Source organism: Panicum hallii, chromosome 2 (assembly GCF_002211085.1).
Source record: "Panicum hallii strain FIL2 chromosome 2, PHallii_v3.1, whole genome shotgun sequence".
NCBI classification, from domain to species: Eukaryota; Viridiplantae; Streptophyta; class Magnoliopsida; order Poales; family Poaceae; genus Panicum; species Panicum hallii.
In genome coordinates, this window is record NC_038043.1 from 40,784,048 (window position 1) to 40,803,839 (window position 19,792).

Genomic DNA, 19,792 nt, shown 5'->3' on the forward strand with positions numbered 1-19,792 from the left:
TAGGTTTACCGCGGGCACAGCCGCACAGCACAGTCGCGGGCGTTTCAAGCCCGTCTAGTTTCGAGGCCGTACTTTCCTTGCTATTTCAGGCCCAGCCCAATACGAAAACCTCCTCCCTCATCCCTCCCTCCCGCCTCTACGGCTCTACCACTCCGCGTCTTCCCTCCCGAGCCCCCCATCTTCGTCCTCCTCTTCTCCATTTCGAATTTTCGAATTCCACAATTCCCCACTCGATTGCTCCACCGCGAGGGGCAAGCCGAGCTCACGCGATGGAGGCGGAGCCGCCGCAGCGGTGGGCGGCGACGTACACGAAGCACGTGAAGCAGAAGCGCAAGGCCTACCACGACGGCGCCCTCCTCCTCTACCCCGCCTCGGGCCGCCTCGTCCTCCTCGACGACGCCGGCGACACCCTCGAGTCCAGGTTCCTCCGCTCCAGCGAGGAGTTCTCCCCGGGGGCCGCGCTCTCCTTCCAGGCGCACCTCGTCAACGTCGGCGAGCCCGAGGACGGCCCCGCCAGGTACACATCCTCTTCCGCCTCCGCCTCTGCTGGTTCCAGGACCTCGCGCCGCGCCGGTGGCGCCAGGGCGCGTCCCCCGAGCTCCGAGAGGGTGTTCCCGATGCTCGTGTCCCGCGCGTTCGTGAACCCGTCGAAGAGCCGCGGGTGCGGGGGCGGGGGCGGGGGCGACGGTGAAGCCGCGGGCTCTGGAGGGGCGGAGGTGTTGGACTCGAATTTCCAAGGTTTGCGCGCCACCTGTTCGACGTGTGTCCAGCAGCCTGCGGATGTTCATGCGGTGAACGAATTGTATGCGCTTTTGTTTTGTAGAGTGGACCGCGCTGTACACCGCCCAGCTGACTCAGAAGGCAAAGAAGTACCGCGATGGCTTTGTGAGGCTTGTGCAGGCCGGCCCACATGTGCAGCAGGTAAGAAGCATTACGCGTTTGATGGTTGTTTCCTATATTAGAGATGGTGCAGTCATTATGTTGCTAATGAGTAACTATAGGTTGCTTAAATGAAGTGTTGACATGTTGTAACTGAATGTTCAGATTGTTTTGCTCGATGAGTATGGCCAGGTGCTAGGCTGCAGGCACCTCATGTCTGGGGAATCCATTGAAAGTGGGAAGAAATGCCATTTTCCTAATTATCTGATTGAGATTTGTGAGGCCAAAAATCAGAAACATGGTCAGTTTGTACATACCATAGTGTGTCATAATGATTTTGTCAAGCTCAGTTTGAGGTCTTGAGCCTAATTTTGTGAATTCTGGAATAATGTATAGAAAGTAGAAAATATATTTCAATGCTATCTCACTGAGCTGGTGCTACTGTTGTGTTGATTGATATGCAGGTGGCGAACATACTTCAGAGGAATCTATGGTGCACTCAAGACAAAAGAACGGAGGAAATACATGTAACAAGATGAGACTGGGTGCATCCAGTACATCTCAAAAATTTGTCAGTCCACAAAAGTTTCATGGTACCTGCCTTACAGTTATAGAATACTTAGCTATATTCCACATCTTCCTTCAAATTGCCATGAGAATCTTGTTTGTTTCTGTAATTTGTAGGTCTTGATGACACTAAATCAAAAGTCACTGGTAAACCAGAGAGCGACAAGGTTGAAGCAATGGCTGCTGACCGCCCAGGGAGCCTTACGGAAGCAGACTCAGGTTTCAAAGGTTTGTGTGCAACGATCCATCAGATATCTGTATTTTGTACGTACAATGATTTTTAAGCTTAGATACTTATGTAGTTTTATATGAAATGTGCGCTCTTTGTAGAATGGAATGCCTTATACACCACTCAACTTACTCAGAAAGCAAAGAAGTACCATGATGGCATCTTGAGGCTCATGCAAATTGGTTCACATGCAAGGCAGGTTAGGAACTGGTGCCATTACTTTATTTACATTCTTATAATAACAACACTGAGAGAACAAATTCTCACAAAAATTGATATAATTGTTAATGAACTTGCTAATGCTATACTGGTGTCCAACAGTTGTATCAGAGTATGCTGTTGCCTATTAGATATATTTGATGAAACGTTTGCATACTGTGGACTTGTGGTAGTGAAAAATCTTACTGCTATTATGCATGTTTAGATTGTTCTGTTGGATGAATATGGTGAAGTGCTTGGCAACAGATGTCTCAAATCTGTTGAATCTATAGAAAGTGGGACGAAATGCCACCTGCCTAACTATCTTGTTGAAGTTTGTGAGCTCAGAAATCAGACAAACGGTTAGTTATATTCCCAGCCAAGCATTGTTGTTTCATATCCAATATGTAGCTTAAAGGACTTTGCACCATGAAATGTATGTACTGTTTACTGGTACATTATTTGATGCCATTTGTAGAGACTAAGCACTCTTTGAAGGATGCTTTGAATCAGACAGGACTGAGGAATCAACAGAATACAAGTGACAAAACGAGTGAAAAATGTAGATCTCCAAAGTTTGTTAGTCCATTTAAGTCCCAAGGTACATTCTTGCAAACTTATACACAAATAATTGTATTTTCCTGCTTACCACTTGCTATGTTACAGTGATCCATTTGTCTGCACAATCTGCAGATGCCCAGAAGAGTAACTGGGAAAGCACTGCAAGCTCTAATAGGCCACAGGTTGGCAAAACAACCTGCAGTAACTTGGATACACCACAAAATTTCCATGGTAGCTAAGCTTAATATTATACCCAGTTAGTTTTATTTCCTGCTTCTCATATAGCTTAACATAGTACAACTACTATTTGTTTCCAGTACATTCAGATCTTCAAAGGAGAAAATCAGGCTGCAATGTCAATAGAGGGTCTGACTACAGTGAATCGACATTTGGTATTGTGGATGATCCACTTAAGTTTAATGGTACCAGAAGATTATTTTCACATACGATTTCTAACTTTTATCCTCTCATGTGATACAGATTTTGCAGATATCCATAGGTGTTCAGCTACCAACTTTTTGCCTGACTTAGGGAAATCAACTTCTAGCAGAAATGGTGATCCACTACAATTTCATGGTAGTGGAACTTAATAGGACAAGCTTACATTCACTTAGTTCTACTTCCTGGTTATGCTATATTCTAAAATTTCTAATGCAGTGTACCCATGTTTCTACCCTATATGCAGATGTTCAGGATGGTAAATCAGGATGCCCCAATAGTGTTATCAGGAGAGAGGTTGACAAATCAACTTTTGGCAACATGGATGATTCTTTGCGAACTGGTTTGTACACCTTTGATTATTTCTAGCTTAAATATCTGTTGCACATTTCCTCCCGTGTAAGAAAATTGGGAAGAAAAATAGATTGATAGCTGAGATATTTGTCCATGTGACAGTGAGTTGTGATTTTGCCTGTGGAATTTTGTCTGCATGAAACTTGTTTTTTGTCTGTCCTGCAGACAATTTATTTTAACAGTATTATGTAGACCAAGTCACATTTGATAAGTGTCGTGTAGACTGATGTCCCATTGTACCCTATGATTGATGCTAGAGTGCTGGAGTGGTCAAGTAGGCTGGCAGAGGTGCTACTAATAAGAACCTTCAACATGACCTGCCAATAAGCTTTTGTTACACAATGTTTGTAATGGGAACATTTAGTAAAATTAGTTAACTGTCTCCATGTATCTACAGTTTAGAGAATACAAGACATGTTTCCTACTAAAGATTCCCAGCAATGTTCATGTATAATTCCAAGGTCAGTTTTGAACTATTGAAATTGTTATTAAGTCTAATATTTAGGTGTGCTAAGATTGCTTCAATAGCTCTGCAGTATGAACTGCAGAGTTCAAATTAGTCTTCTATATATGTTTCTATTAGCAGTTTGGGTTTCAAGATTTTTACTTCCTTATGGACAAATATGGTTCTATGGTATCTTTGTATTATCTGATATGGAAAAAATGGCTGTTCCATATTACTGAGAATCCCTGATTTAGTTACAACTAATTAAAGTTCAATCCACTGGGTAGGTAAATATTTAATTTATTCCGTAGGTGCATGAGTAAATAGTTAATCTAGTAAGCACAGTAAAAATTTTCGTTAAAATTGGAAACCCTGTTGTTATGCCTTCATGATTCTGATTTAGCTTTACAGGAATGATAATTAAGATCAAAACTGAACACATCATATAAACATGTATAGTAGAACAGTCTTTATTGTATTTAATAATTGGCAGTTTCTTTGGTATGCTGCTGTACTAATCATGTATGAATTACAATACTCATTTTCCCCTAGAAGTTGTCTGTTGCTGATTCTAGTGGATTTCAGAACCAACTTGGATGAGATGTATAACTACTGCTACCTGTTTAGAATCATATATTTTATACTAACCTCATGCCATCTTTATCTGAAGCATCCCAAATACTGTCCATCATGAAGCCCCCATCAGAAACAAGAATTTCCCAAAGCTCTCAATCTGGACAAGCACATTATTCTTTAGCATCTTCTGAGGCAAGGATAACTTTGGATGCAAGTTGTAGAAGGAACTCAATGGTTGATGAGTCAAACAAAAATTTTTATGGTAGTGGGACCTCTGGAATGTCTCACTTTGCTACCCAGCTTCGTACATCGGTACAATCGTGCTTGACCTTAGAAACTCTGCCGCGAATGAACTCAGTAAGGGGTCATCAGTGGGGCAAATCATCAGGGAACAGCCATCCAAATTATGATCATCAGACCTTGTAAGAATTTTTTATATATATATCTATCCTGGAAAATTGCCTTTTTGGACTTTAAGCTTGTAACGCCCTAAGAATTTCAAGCCTAAGCTACGCGTTAAAGGTTCCGATTAAAAACGGATTCACCGTAACACCCTGACCCCCTTTGCCACACGTGCGCGTTACGTCCCCCGCCCTGTGCCACACAACGCACGGCTTCCCCCACGCGCACCGCCTCGACCCTCGCCATCGTGTCACGACGACCACGCGCAACCGCTTCCCACAATTTGCGCCGGCATAGGACCTTTCTCGCGCGGCGCGCGAATCCCGCACGCGTGGCCGACCGGCCGCGACCGCTGCCGCAATTAGCGCCGGCGCTCCTCGTACAGCACGCGAAATCCGCGTGCGCGTGGCCGACCGGCCGCGGTCGCCGCCGCGACCGGCGCCGACGCCCCCTCCTCCCTCTCTCTCCTTTTCTTTCCCTCTCTCCTTTCCTTTCCTCTCTCACATTTTTTTTTCTTTTCCCAATCTCTTTTCTCTTCTCCTTTTTCCTTTCTTCCTTTTTCCTTCTTTCTTTTCCCCTCCTCTCTTCTCCTTCTTTCCCTGTTTTCTCCTGCCGTGCGCCCGCATGCCGGCCGGCCGCACGCCCGCGCTACCCCGGCCGTGCCGCGTGCACGCGCCCGCCCGCGTGCCCGCGTAGACGAACGCCGTGCCGCGCCGTCCGCGCGACGCGCCGCGCCCCTGACCCGCGCCACGCCGCCCCGCACGTGCACGCAGCCGCGCCGCCCGACGTTCACCGCGCCGCCCGTCGCTGCGCTGCCCCGGCCCCGTACCCGCGCGTGCACCACGTGCCGCGCCGCCCGCCGTGCCGCCCGTCGCTGGCGCACGCGCGTGGCCGCACGACCGCCGTGGCGCACACGCCGCCGCCCCGCCCCGCCGCTGTGCCGCCTCGCCCACCGTACCTCCCCTGTGCCCGCACACCGCCGCCCGGCCCCCCCCACGTGCACGGCTGTGCACGGCCGCGCCCCGCCGCAAGCCACGGGCGCCATTAATGGCCGCCCGTGGAGCAGCTCCGCCGGCCACCCCTTCCCCCACCGCCGGCCGCCTATAAATAGGCCCGGCCGCAGCCCCTCGCTCCCCACAAGCTGTGCCGCCCCTGCCTACCTCCTCTCCCGCGCCCAGACCGCCGCCACCCGAGCCGCACGGCCGCCGCCGCCTGCCCCACGCCGGCCCGCCGCCTCGCGCAGCCCCCGCCCGAGGTGAGCCCCAGAATGGAGCCTCCTCTTCCCCCTCTCCCTTTCCCCCCACACGCCCGAGTCGATTAGGCCCTAGGGCCGCCGGATTTGAGGCCGGCCCGAGCTCCCCCTCCCTCCTCTGTTTCACGGGTGAGGGGAGGAAGAAGAAGGGGCAATTTTGCCCTTAGCCCCCCCCCTTCCTTTCCATTTAGTTAAGAGCCCCTTCACCCTTGTATGCATTGCAGAAAAGCCCCTGTTATTTTATTTCTTTCAAACTAAGTTCCCCCACTATGTAATTTTATTTCCAAATAGGCCCCTCACACTTTTCACTGCCCCCTAACATTTCTAGGATTTACAAATAAGCCCTTCCCTTTTTAGGGAAACTTACGAATAAGCCCCGGTAACCCTGTTTAACCCATAGACCTTCCTTTACCTCGTCATTTTATGTGCGAAACGACCTCCGATTGACCCGAAACTTTACCACTCCATTTCTAGTATAGTTTTAGCCCTGCCATACAGAAACCGCCCGAAAATATTAACCCTACCTCCGTAACTAAATTATTTCCGATTCTAGCTCAACGATAAAAGCTTTCAGTTCTTGTGCTTGATTGTGTGTCTGTTTGTTTGCGTCGTAGGACACGGAGTGAACGGGGAAGGCCTCGACTGTGATCAAGCGAACGAGAACCAGTTCCGCGACTCCGAGCCCGAGGGACAGTGCTACGATCAGGACCTCCCGCAAGAGTTTGACGATGGCAAGTTCAATTCCGCCCTTTGATGCATGTTTTGTCCTAGTTTTTATAAACACAACCCAATGGACTGTTTTATAAAATTGCATTGTTTTGCGTGCTGGAAATCTGGTAGGATAGCCACCCTTGTTTGAAACAACCATACTTTGACCGCCTGATTTATAAAAAAAATGCGTGTGTGTGGGAAGGGATGAAATGTGGTTTTGAAAAGTGAGTTAGACGGGATGGATGGCATTTCTGTGTGAATTGCCGTTGGTGTGCTCGTACCTGTGTGGTTGAGCGAGGAAGGGAGATATCCATCTTGTCACCCCTAAGGACCGAGTTGATGTGACATCTCACCTAGCTTCTTGTCGTGCGAACCACTTGACCGTTGTATGGGCAACGGCTTAGCATAAACCCCACTAGTTAGTCTGATAGCCATCAGGAGAGCTGGGAGCAACGGGTGATCAAGGAGACGGGATAAGCTCTGTGTGACTGATGCCCTGGTTAAACCTCGGTGGTAGGTCGAATGACCCCTTGATAAATCCCGTGGTGGCTAGTCAGGTCTAGCTAAGGTGGGTAATGGCTTTGATGGGATCTGCACCGGCACTAAGGTGTTCGTGCTGTGGTACCCCACCTGTGGGTAAAGTTGCACACCTCTGCAGAGTTAAAATCTATTCGAATAGCCGTGCCCACGGTATTGGGCAAGTTACGGTGTGGTCACATAACTAGTGTTTCTCTCTGGGAATGGATGGGCTGGTGTGAGTTGTTTGGAAAGTGTCCGGCAGTTGTGCCGTGTGCTACGGCGGACGGGGAGTCCGGTAGCAGTTTAAAACTTGGATCCTGTGTGGATCAACATCGTGTGCTCCTTGGTATTAGAAAACTTGTTTTCAAAATGTTTTCAAAATGAACCCTTGCATATAACCGAGTTTTCCGCAAATAAACCCTAACCGTACCCTTGGATTGTCCTTTGCATTAATTTCTGTTATACCCCCCTCCGTGGGTATGATTGGACTTGCTGAGTACGTTCGTACTCACCCCATTCCTAATTTTTACAGTGGAAGACCCAGACTACGTCCCCGAAGACAACGAGTAGGGTTTCGTCCTGCACCCAGTCTTGCCTGTGGTTGAGGCCACCGTTGGATTCCGCATGGCGCAAGACTCTGATGATTCTCTTTTCGTAGCTAGTGTAGTAGTGTGGGTTCTGGTTGTAATCCTCGCGATAGTGGCGCTTCACTGCCCATTACCGCGTAGAGTTGTACGGTGATGTACCATCTGATGTAATAAAAGTGTTATCAGCCTCCTGGGACTGATAAATCGACACTTTTAAGTCTTCCCCGATGGGGGGACGCTTCAGGTGGTATCAGAGCCGTAGGCTGGCCGTAGGACATGACCCTAGGAGCGAGACCACTTTTAGGCCCTAGAACTTGTCCCGGTTTAGAAACTTTCTGCACAAACACTCACCACTGGTCTTTGCCTTGTCCCAGATGGCTGGCAATGGATGGGTTAGCGGAATCTGCCACGCAGAGCCCGGTCTCCCCAAGTTACTATTGCTCAGCCTGGAACGCGTCGGGGTCATGGAACCACCGGAGTATGCCTGCCATGAGTACATCGCCGGAGGCACCCTTCGGTGCGACGTAATGGTTTTTGTGGAGAAAAGCACCCGCTACCCTGATGTGGACCCTTGGTTCGTCTCCACCACTGGTTTCCGCTTCCCCGACACCTATCGAAAGGCCGCTCGTAAAGCCTTGCGACGACTGCGTATGCTCTACAGGCACCACCTTCAGCGGACTCCTATGGGATTTTTCCCACCCGCTGAGGGAAGAGGGCGCACTTGGATTGCCCGAATGAGGGGACTTGGACGAGAAGAAGAAGACCTGGAAGACACGGTTTCCCACCTGTCCATCTACCTCACTGGCTTGGATGCACTCTACCGCGAACAGGCGGCACAACTGAAGCAGCTAATCCATGGGATTGAAAAATTAACCCAGGAGCTGGAGGAACAACGGACAAGAGCCGCAAGCGCCGAGTATTCCTTAGCCGCCCTCCAAGCCCAGATGCAAGAATACGAGACCCGCAACGGAATAGGTGGATGGCTCGAAGAAGAAGAAGAACCCATGGAGACCCATTGGGATAAGGGTACACAGACCGAAAACGAGATGGATCGGTTCCTTCCAATAAAGAAGCGCTCTATCAGGACCGAGGAAGAATCCCCATGATAGGATTAGCACCCCGAGCTGGAACCCTACCCTAATGATCACGTATCCATGAAAACTGTACCACCCTTGTTGTAATAATAAATAACATCTACTCCCTTTTGCACCTGTACCAGATTGTTTACCCTACTTCTGTTTCAGATGGCTGAGGAAGGATGGACCCAGGGCGATTGCCAAGCTGCACCTGGATTCCCCAGCCTCTTGATTGACACCCTGGAAGGCCTTGGCGTTACAGAGCGCCCAAGGTACTACAGCCGAGAGTACGAGCACCATGGTACCCTCCGCTGCAGGGTGATCCTGGTCATCGCCAGGAGCAACCGCTACCCCGACATCCAGCCCTGGCGGGCGACCGCCACAGGGTTTAGACACCAAGACGCCTACCCCTTGGCCATCAGAAAAGCACTCCGTTATTTGTGCCGGATTTTTGAAGAACACCTCGCCCCCACGCCAGCAAAGTTCTTCCCGCCGGCCATCAGAACCCCAGTCTGGGAAGCACGCATGAGAAATTTGGAGCGACGCCGCCACGAAGAAGGCCCCCTGTACCAAGTGGCCACTTACCTAGCCGCCCTGGACCAACTCTTTGATGGGCAAGCCAACCTTCTAAGGGAGCAGACCCATCGAGCCGAGCAAGCAGAGCTCGCAGTGAGATTACAGCAGATCCGAGCTGCCCACGCCGAGGCAAGAGCCGCAGCCGCGGTCAGTAACGAAGCAGTCGCCCAAGAAAGCCTCAGGCAAGCCAGAGACCGGCACATGCAAGAATGGACCCGAAGTGGGACACCAGTCCCGGCAATTGGGGAGGACCATGTTTTACTCGGGACGCCCATCATAGGATGGGGACCCCTTTTTGGAAACACACAAGCCCCGCCCGGGAACCCTGAAAGCTCTGCTGCCGCCGTCGAAAGGGATGCTGAAGCGCAACCCCTGGCCGGTGGAAACCCAGAGGACGGCGAGCAAGGATCACTCGCGCTCTCTGCCCCAGAAGAAGGCCTGCCCCGCGAATAAAATGACCAGCGCCACCCTAGTGATGTGCCCCCAGCCATTTTTGTGTTGTGCCTGATCCCAGACGAGTAGTACGATACCTAGCCTTGCCCTAAGATGTAACCCCCCCTTGCAGTAATAAAATGGTTTGTGCTTGTTGTTTGTGATGTTGTGTGCTGGTTTGTTGTGTGCTGATTATTTGTATGAGTACCGGCAGGAGATAGATTCTGCCTTATATATATACGAATTAAACAACTTAAACATCACATAATCATAACCCTAGTTTACCCAATCAACAGGTGACCCCCCGGAACATCGCGAGGGCCTCCCGTGGCCGGAACCCCGTAGCCGCTAGTGTCGGAGCACATCCCGTTGAACAAGATCTCCCCCAAGGAGAACAAGAAGTAAGCCAGAACCGAGGGGGAAGTCAAGAAGGAGAACAACTACCACCACCCCCACCCCTCGGAGACCTGGCGCAGATCATCCATAACCAGACCCTCATACTGGAGACTCTGGCCAATGCCCTCATTAACCGGCAGCCACGAGGGCAGAATATGAATGACAAGCTGACGGCCTTTCTAAGGACCAAGCCACCAACCTTCACCGGATCCTGCAACCCGTTGGATGCTGACGACTGGTTGCGAGTAATTCAGAGGAAGCTCGAACCATTCGAATGCCAGGACCGGGATAAAGTCCTTCTGGCAGCCCACCAGCTCACCGGAACAGCATTATCTTGGTGGGAAAACTATTGTGCCGCAGCCGAAGATGCCTCTACCATCACCTGGGGGGAATTCGTAAGGGAGTTCCGCCGCTACCACATCCCCTCGGCCACCATGAAGCGCAAGGCGGATGAATTCCGCGCGCTACAACAAGGAGGCATGACGGTGGAAGAATACACCCACCGGTTCATAGAATTGGCCCGGTACGCGCCGGAAGAAGTGAACGACGACGATAAGAAGCAAGACATGTTCAAGAAGGGGTTAAGCCCAGAACTCCGGACCTTGCTTACTCCCCAGATCTATCCGGACTTCAACACCCTGATGAACAAGGCTATCCTCACAGAAAGGGTCAAAGCTGAAGAGAGAAAGGATAATAAACGCAAATTCCTGGAAAGTAAGGCCCGCCAACAGGACCGTTTCCAGAAGCCGAGAAACTCCAGCTACACTGCGCCAAGATCTCAGGCCCCGATGCAGTATAGAACCCAGTCTCAAGTGACAGGATCACAGGCCCCGCCTAAGAGTCAGAATACCACGAGGGCCCCGCAGAGCAATGCAAGCCAGGCCGCCCCCGACAACAACAATGTTAGGGCCTGTTTCAACTGCCGTGAAATAGGGCATTACATTGCCAATTGCCCTTATGCTAAGAATAAGCCGGCCACATCAGCCTTCTCCAACACGGTGAATGGGCCCAGACCAGCCCTAACCGGTGCCAACCGAGTGCCCGTCCGCAACAACGATGGCAGCCAGCAGGTGAAGCAGCAATCATTTGGACGAGCCCGCGTCAACCACATCGACGCGCAGGAGGCTCAAGAGGCCCAAGGCGTAGTGCTCGGTGAGTACCTAGTCAACTCGGCTCTGGCGACAGTATTATTTGATTCTGGAGCATCACACTCGTTCATATCCTCGAGCTTTGTGGAAAAACACAAAATACCCACGGTACTACTAAAAACACCCCTATTAACCCGGACGCCTGGAGGCGACATCAATTGTCAATTAGGCTGTCTACGGGTAAGAATCAACTTAAGTGGGGTAGAATTTCTAGCAGACTTGGTAGTACTCAAGTCTGGGGGAATAGACGTAATCCTTGGAATGGATTGGTTAAGCCGACACAATGGTCTCATAGGCTGTACTGACAAAGTGGTACACCTAACAAACCCTGAAGGAGTACAAGTGATCTGCCATACCCGGGATAGTAAATTTGATCCAATGGTGTTTAGCATGGAAGCCAAGCCCTTAGAAGAAGTCCCGGCAGTAAGCGAATACCTAGACGTATTCCCAGAAGAGCTTCCCGGTATGCCACCGGATAGGGATATAGAATTCGTCATTGACCTCATCCCTGGAACCTCCCCTATAGCCAAAAGACCCTACAGGATGGCAGCCTCGGAATTGACAGAATTAAAGAAGCAACTAGAAGAACTACAACGGATCGGCTTCATCAGACCAAGCTCGTCGCCGTGGGGAGCCCCGGTTCTGTTTGTCAGAAAGAAAGATGGATCTATGAGGCTGTGTGTAGATTATCGGGCACTGAATGAGGTTACCATTAAGAATAAGTACCCCCTCCCCAGGATTGATGACCTTTTCGATCAGCTAAAAGGAGCCAAGTACTTTTCTAAGATCGACCTGAGGTCAGGGTATTTTCAGCTCAAGATTAGGGAAAGTGACATACCTAAGACAGCTTTTGTCACCCGCTACGGACAGTTTGAGTTCACTGTAATGTCCTTCGGACTAACTAATGCCCCTGCCTATTTTATGAACCTCATGAACAAAGTATTCATGGACGAGCTGGATAAGTTTGTCGTAGTCTTTATCGACGACATACTTATCTACTCTAAGAGTATTCAGGAACATGAGCAACATCTGCGGGTAGTGTTGGAAAAGCTGAGGGCACATAGGTTATATGCCAAGTTCAGCAAGTGCGAATTCTGGCTGGAGAGAGTAGCTTTCCTTGGTCACATCCTGACCGCGGAAGGCGTAGCAGTGGACCCAGAGAAGGTCGAAGCCGTTTCCAATTGGCAGCGGCCAACTAACGTTAGTGAAATCAGGAGCTTCCTTGGATTAGCCGGGTACTATCGGAGATTTATTGAGGGATTCTCCAAAATAGCCCGACCCATGACGGAACTTCTTAAGAAGGAGCAGAAGTTCGCCTGGACGGAAAGTTGTGAAAGAAGTTTTCAAGAGTTGAAACAAAGGCTGACAACCGCCCCAGTGCTGACCCTACCGGACATTCATCGGGATTTTGTCATTTACTGTGACGCATCCCGGCAAGGATTAGGGTGTGTACTGATGCAAGACGGGAAAGTCGTTGCATATGCCTCTCGCCAACTCAGGACTCATGAGCAAAATTATCCGACTCATGACTTGGAATTAGCAGCCGTAGTGCATGCCCTTAAGATCTGGAGACACTATTTAATTGGAAATAAGTGTGAAATTTACACTGACCATAAGAGTTTGAAATATATCTTCACCCAGCCAGACTTGAACTTAAGACAGAGGAGATGGTTAGAGTTAGTCAAGGACTATAATTTGGAAATCCATTATCACCCCGGAAAAGCGAATGTCGTGGCCGATGCCCTAAGCCGGAAGACTTACGGACCCAAGGATGACAACCTGTGCGAGGAAATGGCACGATTAAATGTGCACATTGTTCCTCGAGGCTCCAGCCATGTGCTGAGCGTCCAATCAACACTAGAGGATAGAATTAAAGAGGCTCAAAGCTCGGATCAGGAGCTAGTAAAGATCTGCAAGCAAACTGGAGAAAACAAAGCACCAGGCTTCAGAGTAGATGAAAAAGGAACGTTATGGTATGAGGATAGAATTTGTGTACCCCAGGAAGGAGACTTCCGGCAGATGATCATGGACGAAGCCCATAACTCGGCCTACTCCATCCACCCAGGATCCACCAAAATGTATATGGACATAAGGCAAAAGTATTGGTGGAATGGGATGAAAGCGGATATTGCACGATTTGTGGCACATTGTGATACCTGCCAAAGGATCAAGGCCGAACATCAAAAGCCGGCAGGATTATTGCAACCCTTGCCTATCCCGGTTTGGAAATGGGATGAGATAGGAATGGACTTTGTAGTGGGTCTACCCCGAACCCAGAAAGGACACGATTCCATATGGGTAATAGTAGATCGACTCACTAAATCGGCCCATTTCATACCCGTACGAACCACTTATGGTGGAGAAAAGCTGGCAAAGCTTTACGTGGAGAACATAGTAAAGTTACATGGAGTGCCTAGCAGAATTGTCTCTGATAGAGGAACTCAATTCACCTCTAGGTTTTGGAAAAGTTTGCATAAAGCCATGGGCACTAAGTTGGATTTCAGCTCCGCATACCACCCACAGACGGATGGTCAGACCGAAAGGGTAAACCAGGTCATGGAAGATATGCTGAGAGCATGTGTTCTGACCTATGGAAATGATTGGGAGCAGAGTCTGCCTTATGCAGAATTTTCGTACAACAATAGTTACCAAGCCAGCTTGGGCATGTCGCCATTCGAAGCCCTCTATGGGAGGAAGTGCAAAACTCCCTTAATGTGGTCGGAAGTTGGAGAACGTACCCTAGTTGGACCCGCGCTCATAAAAGAAGCAGAAGAAAAAGTAGCGGAAATCCGCGGGAAATTGAGAGCGGCTCAGTTCCGACAAAAGAGCTACGCAGATAAGAAGAGGCGGGAAATAAGTTTCGACCCAGGTGATTTTGTCTATCTCAAGGTCTCACCCATTCGAGGAACGCGAAGGTTTCAAGTACAAGGAAAATTGGCCCCTCGATACATCGGACCATATCGAGTTCTGAAGAGAGTAGGAGCCGTGGCATATCAACTGGAGTTACCGGAAGAAATGTCAGATATACACCCAGTGTTCCATGTTTCGCAATTACGAAGGTGTTTGAGAGTGCCCGAGAGAGAACACGTGCCGGTGGAAACGATAGACCTGCAGCCAGATTTGCGATACCAAGAAGTGCCGGTCAAGATTCTAGACACTGTCACTAAGAGGACAAGAAATTCTGAAGTTCGGATATGCAGGGTTCAATGGAGCAGACACGGAGTGGAGGAAGCAACCTGGGAGCGCGAGGAGACCCTAAAGAAAGAATTTCCCCATCTGTTTAGAAGCCAGCCGAATCTCGAGGACGAGATTCATTTAAGTGGGGTAGGTTTGTAACGCCCTAAAAATTTCAAGCCTAAGCTACGCGTTAAAGGTTCCGATTAAAAACGGATTCACCGTAACACCCTGACCCCCTTTGCCACACGTGCGCATTACGTCCCCCGCCCTGTGCCACACAACGCACGGCTTCCCCCACGCGCACCGCCTCGACCCTCGCCATCGTGTCACGACGACCACGCGCAACCGCTTCCCACAATTTGCGCCGGCATAGGACCTTTCTCGCGCGGCGCGCGAATCCCGCACGCGTGGCCGACCGGCCGCGACCGCTGCCGCAATTAGCGCCGGCGCTCCTCGTACAGCACGCGAAATCCGCGTGCGCGTGGCCGACCGGCCGCGGTCGCCGCCGCGACCGGCGCCGACGCCCCCTCCTCCCTCTCTCTCCTTTTCTTTCCCTCTCTCCTCTCCTTTCCTCTCTCACATTTTTTTTTTCTTTTCCCAATCTCTTTTCTCTTCTCCTTTTTCCTTTCTTCCTTTTTCCTTCTTTCTTTTCCCCTCCTCTCTTCTCCTTCTTTCCCTGTTTTCTCCTACCGTGCGCCCGCATGCCGGCCGGCCGCACGCCCGCGCTACCCCGGCCGTGCCGCGTGCACGCGCCCGCCCGCGTGCCCGCGTAGACGAACGCCGTGCCGCGCCGTCCGCGCGACGCGCCGCGCCCCTGACCCGCGCCACGCCGCCCCGCACGTGCACGCAGCCGCGCCGCCCGACGTTCACCGCGCCGCCCGTCGCTGCGCTGCCCCGGCCCCGTACCCGCGCGTGCACCACGTGCCGCGCCGCCCGCCGTGCCGCCCGTCGCTGGCGCACGCGCGTGGCCGCACGACCGCCGTGGCGCACACGCCGCCGCCCCGCCCCGCCGCTGTGCCGCCTCGCCCACCGTACCTCCCCTGTGCCCCCACACCACCGCCCGGCCCCCCCACGTGCACGGCTGTGCACGGCCGCGCCCCGCCGCAAGCCACGGGCGCCATTAATGGCCGCCCGTGGAGCAGCTCCGCCGGCCACCCCTTCCCCCACCGCCGGCCGCCTATAAATAGGCCCGGCCGCAGCCCCTCGCTCCCCACAAGCTGTGCCGCCCCTGCCTACCTCCTCTCCCGCGCCCAGACCGCCGCCACCCGAGCCGCACGGCCGCCGCCGCCTGCCCCACGCCTGCCCGCCGCCTCGCGCAGCCCCCGCCCGAGGTGAGCCCCAGAATGGAGCCTCCTCTTCCCCCTCTCCCTTTCCCCCCACACGCCCGAGTCGATTAGGCCCTAGGGCCGCCGGATTTGAGGCCGGCCCGAGCTCCCCCTCCCTCCTCTGTTTCACGGGTGAGGGGAGGAAGAAGAAGGGGCAATTTTGCCCTTAGCCCCCCCCTTCCTTTCCATTTAGTTAAGAGCCCCTTCACCCTTGTATGCATTGCAGAAAAGCCCCTGTTATTTTATTTCTTTCAAACTAAGTTCCCCCACTATGTAATTTTATTTCCAAATAGGCCCCTCACACTTTTCACTGCCCCCTAACATTTCTAGGATTTACAAATAAGCCCTTCCCTTTTTAGGGAAACTTACGAATAAGCCCCGGTAACCCTGTTTAACCCATAGACCTTCCTTTACCTCGTCATTTTATGTGCGAAACGACCTCCGATTGACCCAAAACTTTACCACTCCGTTTCTAGTATAGTTTTAGCCCTGCCATACAGAAACCGCCCGAAAATATTAACCCTACCTCCGTAACTAAATTATTTCCGATTCTAGCTCAACGATAAAAGCTTTCAGTTCTTGTGCTTGATTGTGTGTCTGTTTGTTTGCGTCGTAGGACACGGAGTGAACGGGGAAGGCCTCGACTGTGATCAAGCGAACGAGAACCAGTTCCGCGACTCCGAGCCCGAGGGACAGTGCTACGATCAGGACCTCCCGCAAGAGTTTGACGATGGCAAGTTCAATTCCGCCCTTTGATGCATGTTTTGTCCTAGTTTTTATAAACACAACCCAATGGACTATTTTATAAAATTGCATTGTTTTGCGTGCTGGAAATCTGGTAGGATAGCCACCCTTGTTTGAAACAACCATACTTTGACCGCCTGATTTATAAAAAAAATGCGTGTGTGTGGGAAGGGATGAAATGTGGTTTTGAAAAGTGAGTTAGACGGGATGGATGGCATTTCTGTGTGAATTGCCGTTGGTGTGCTCGTACCTGTGTGGTTGAGCGAGGAAGGGAGATATCCATCTTGTCACCCCTAAGGACCGAGTTGATGTGACATCTCACCTAGCTTCTTGTCGTGCGAACCACTTGACCGTTGTATGGGCAACGGCTTAGCATAAACCCCACTAGTTAGTCTGATAGCCATCAGGAGAGCTGGGAGCAACGGGTGATCAAGGAGACGGGATAAGCTCTGTGTGACTGATGCCCTGGTTAAACCTCGGTGGTAGGTCGAATGACCCCTTGATAAATCCCGTGGTGGCTAGTCAGGTCTAGCTAAGGTGGGTAATGGCTTTGATGGGATCTGCACCGGCACTAAGGTGTTCGTGCTGTGGTACCCCACCTGTGGGTAAAGTTGCACACCTCTGCAGAGTTAAAATCTATTCGAATAGCCGTGCCCACGGTATTGGGCAAGTTACGGTGTGGTCACATAACTAGTATTTCTCTCTGGGAATGGATGGGCTGGTGTGAGTTGTTTGGAAAGTGTCCGGCAGTTGTGCCGTGTGCTACGGCGGACGGGGAGTCCGGTAGCAGTTTAAAACTTGGATCCTGTGTGGATCAACATCGTGTGCTCCTTGGTATTAGAAAACTTGTTTTCAAAATGTTTTCAAAATGAACCCTTGCATATAACCGAGTTTTCCGCAAATAAACCCTAACCGTACCCTTGGATTGTCCTTTGCATTAATTTCTGTTATACCCCCCTCCGTGGGTATGATTGGACTTGCTGAGTACGTTCGTACTCACCCCATTCCTAATTTTTACAGTGGAAGACCCAGACTACGTCCCCGAAGACAACGAGTAGGGTTTCGTCCTGCACCCAGTCTTGCCTGTGGTTTAGGCCACCGTTGGATTCCGCATGGCGCAAGACTCTGATGATTCTCTTTTCGTAGCTAGTGTAGTAGTGTGGGTTCTGGTTGTAATCCTCGCGATAGTGGCGCTTCACTGCCCATTACCGCGTAGAGTTGTACGGTGATGTACCATCTGATGTAATAAAAGTGTTATCAGCCTCCTGGGACTGATAAATCGACACTTTTAAGTCTTCCCCGATGGGGGGACGCTTCAAAGCTCCAACATGACACATAGAATAACTGATGAATCTTTACTTTAATGATGCTTTTTAGGAGACCATCAGCTTTTGAGGGTCAGGATTTGGCCATGTTTGATATCCCAGCATCTGATATGTCCAATTCAAAGGAACAAAAACTAGACTCAAGCAGTCAGCACACTGGAAGTTCTGGTGGTACAGAAAGCTGTTTTAGTAAGTTTCTGTACTACTTTGTAACCAGCCTGTACAATTGCAGTTTGCAAAGTTGTCATGCCACCGAAGAAATGATAAATGTTGCTTATGTTGATCATATTTGACAGATATTAGTACTGACCGAGGCTTACAAGAAGACAAGAGTCACTACGCCAGAAGCCCTAATCTGAGACGCGCCCTAGGCAAAATGCTAGACGCGCAGGGGTCGCGTCCCGCATTACCGCATCGCAGATAAAAAAGTAATCTGAGACGCGCCTCACGCGCGTCTCAGATTACCAAAACGCAAGACGCGCCTCACTTACGGCTCGTCTCGCCTTGGCTTCACACAGGCTTCCCTGGGAGCCAAATGCAAGACACGCTCTAGGCTAGGCGGGTCTCGCATTAGTCTAAGATGAGAGACGCGCCTCACTTACGGCGCGTCTCGCCTTGGCTTCACACAGGCTTCCCTGGGAGCAAAATGCGAGACGCGCTTAGGCTAGGCGGGTCTCGCATTAGTCAAAGATGGGAGACGCGCCTCATTTACGGCGCGTCTCGCCTTGGCTTCACACAGGCACTCCTGGGAGCCAAATGCGAGATGCGCTCTAGGCTAGGCGGGTCTCGCATTAGTCACAGATGGGAGACGCGCCTAGCCTAGAGCGCATCTCGCCTTGGCTTCACACAGGCGCCACTGCGAGCCAAATGCGAGTCGCGCCCCAAGCGAGGCGTGTCTTGCATTAGTCTACCTCCAACAGGGGCCTTTTCTTTCCCCAGCTGCATCCTGGAACTAGCCAGGATTTGGCAGCTGCAATCAAATACCTGCAAAAGATTTCAATTCACAGAATTCACCGCAATCATCGCACGCATCCATACAATTCACATAGTGCGATACACACAAGGAAAGATGGTATTATATAACACATGTACAATCAATTAGCAACAATGATCGATAAGAACAATAGAGTACATGCAAAGCAAGTCTCTCAATCTAGCTCAATGTCGCGGGCCGTGCTATCGTGGATGGAACTCCCCCTTTGTGTTGACCACCTCCATCATGAGGAATCCCGCTAGCCTCTCTCGGATATCCTTCACGTTACCAAGCGTCGTTTGATTGAAATAATCATCTTCGTCCTTCGAAATATAATTACAAGCAGTTAGAATACAAGATGAAGACAGATTTTTTTTTAATTATAACACGTGATAATTCTTACCGTGAAATCCGGTTTCTCTGCAACTAGAAGCATGTTGTGGCAAACATAGAACCCACATGAGTTACCCGAGGGTTGCCGTGTGCACTACATGTCAAAGATAGATAGAAATTAGCATTTTGCGACACTTAGAACCAAGAAAACATCGTAATAGTAAAGCGATTTAGTTATAGTAGTTACCGTCCACGCGGTGTGATGTGTAAACGCAGCTTGACGTTGCTCTTTGTATCCTTCTTTGGCCCTAAGATGCCTGTCAAGAGACCTAAACACAGACATCCGGATGTTATATTACAAATGCTTCTGAAATGGGCAAATGATAAAAAACTAAAGCAAACAACAAACTTACTCGTCAAGGATTGAGATGACTAGAGAATAATCACGTATCTGAGGCGCGCCCGACTCATCTGATGGAATGCTCGAGTCAAGGTAGAAGACTTGCTTGCTCCTGACATTGATGATGAGTGTAACCCAATGGTTGCCTGGGTTGTACGGCACCACAATG

General features: G+C 50.5%; 1 protein-coding gene across 1 annotated transcript; it reads left to right on the top strand.

The window, feature by feature from the left end:
• The first annotated feature begins 210 nt into the window (after positions 1-210).
• Positions 211-18,210, top strand: LOC112881049. Its single transcript, XM_025945756.1, has 14 exons — positions 211-716; positions 826-921; positions 1,045-1,180; positions 1,344-1,472; positions 1,564-1,674; positions 1,777-1,874; positions 2,100-2,235; positions 2,352-2,474; positions 2,567-2,665; positions 2,752-2,826; positions 2,915-3,010; positions 3,120-3,215; positions 4,342-4,669; positions 17,970-18,210. Exons 1-14 carry the CDS (start codon positions 270-272, stop codon positions 18,208-18,210), a joined length of 2,211 nt encoding a protein of 736 aa, XP_025801541.1. The 5' UTR covers positions 211-269.
• The last annotated feature ends 1,582 nt before the right edge of the window (positions 18,211-19,792 follow it).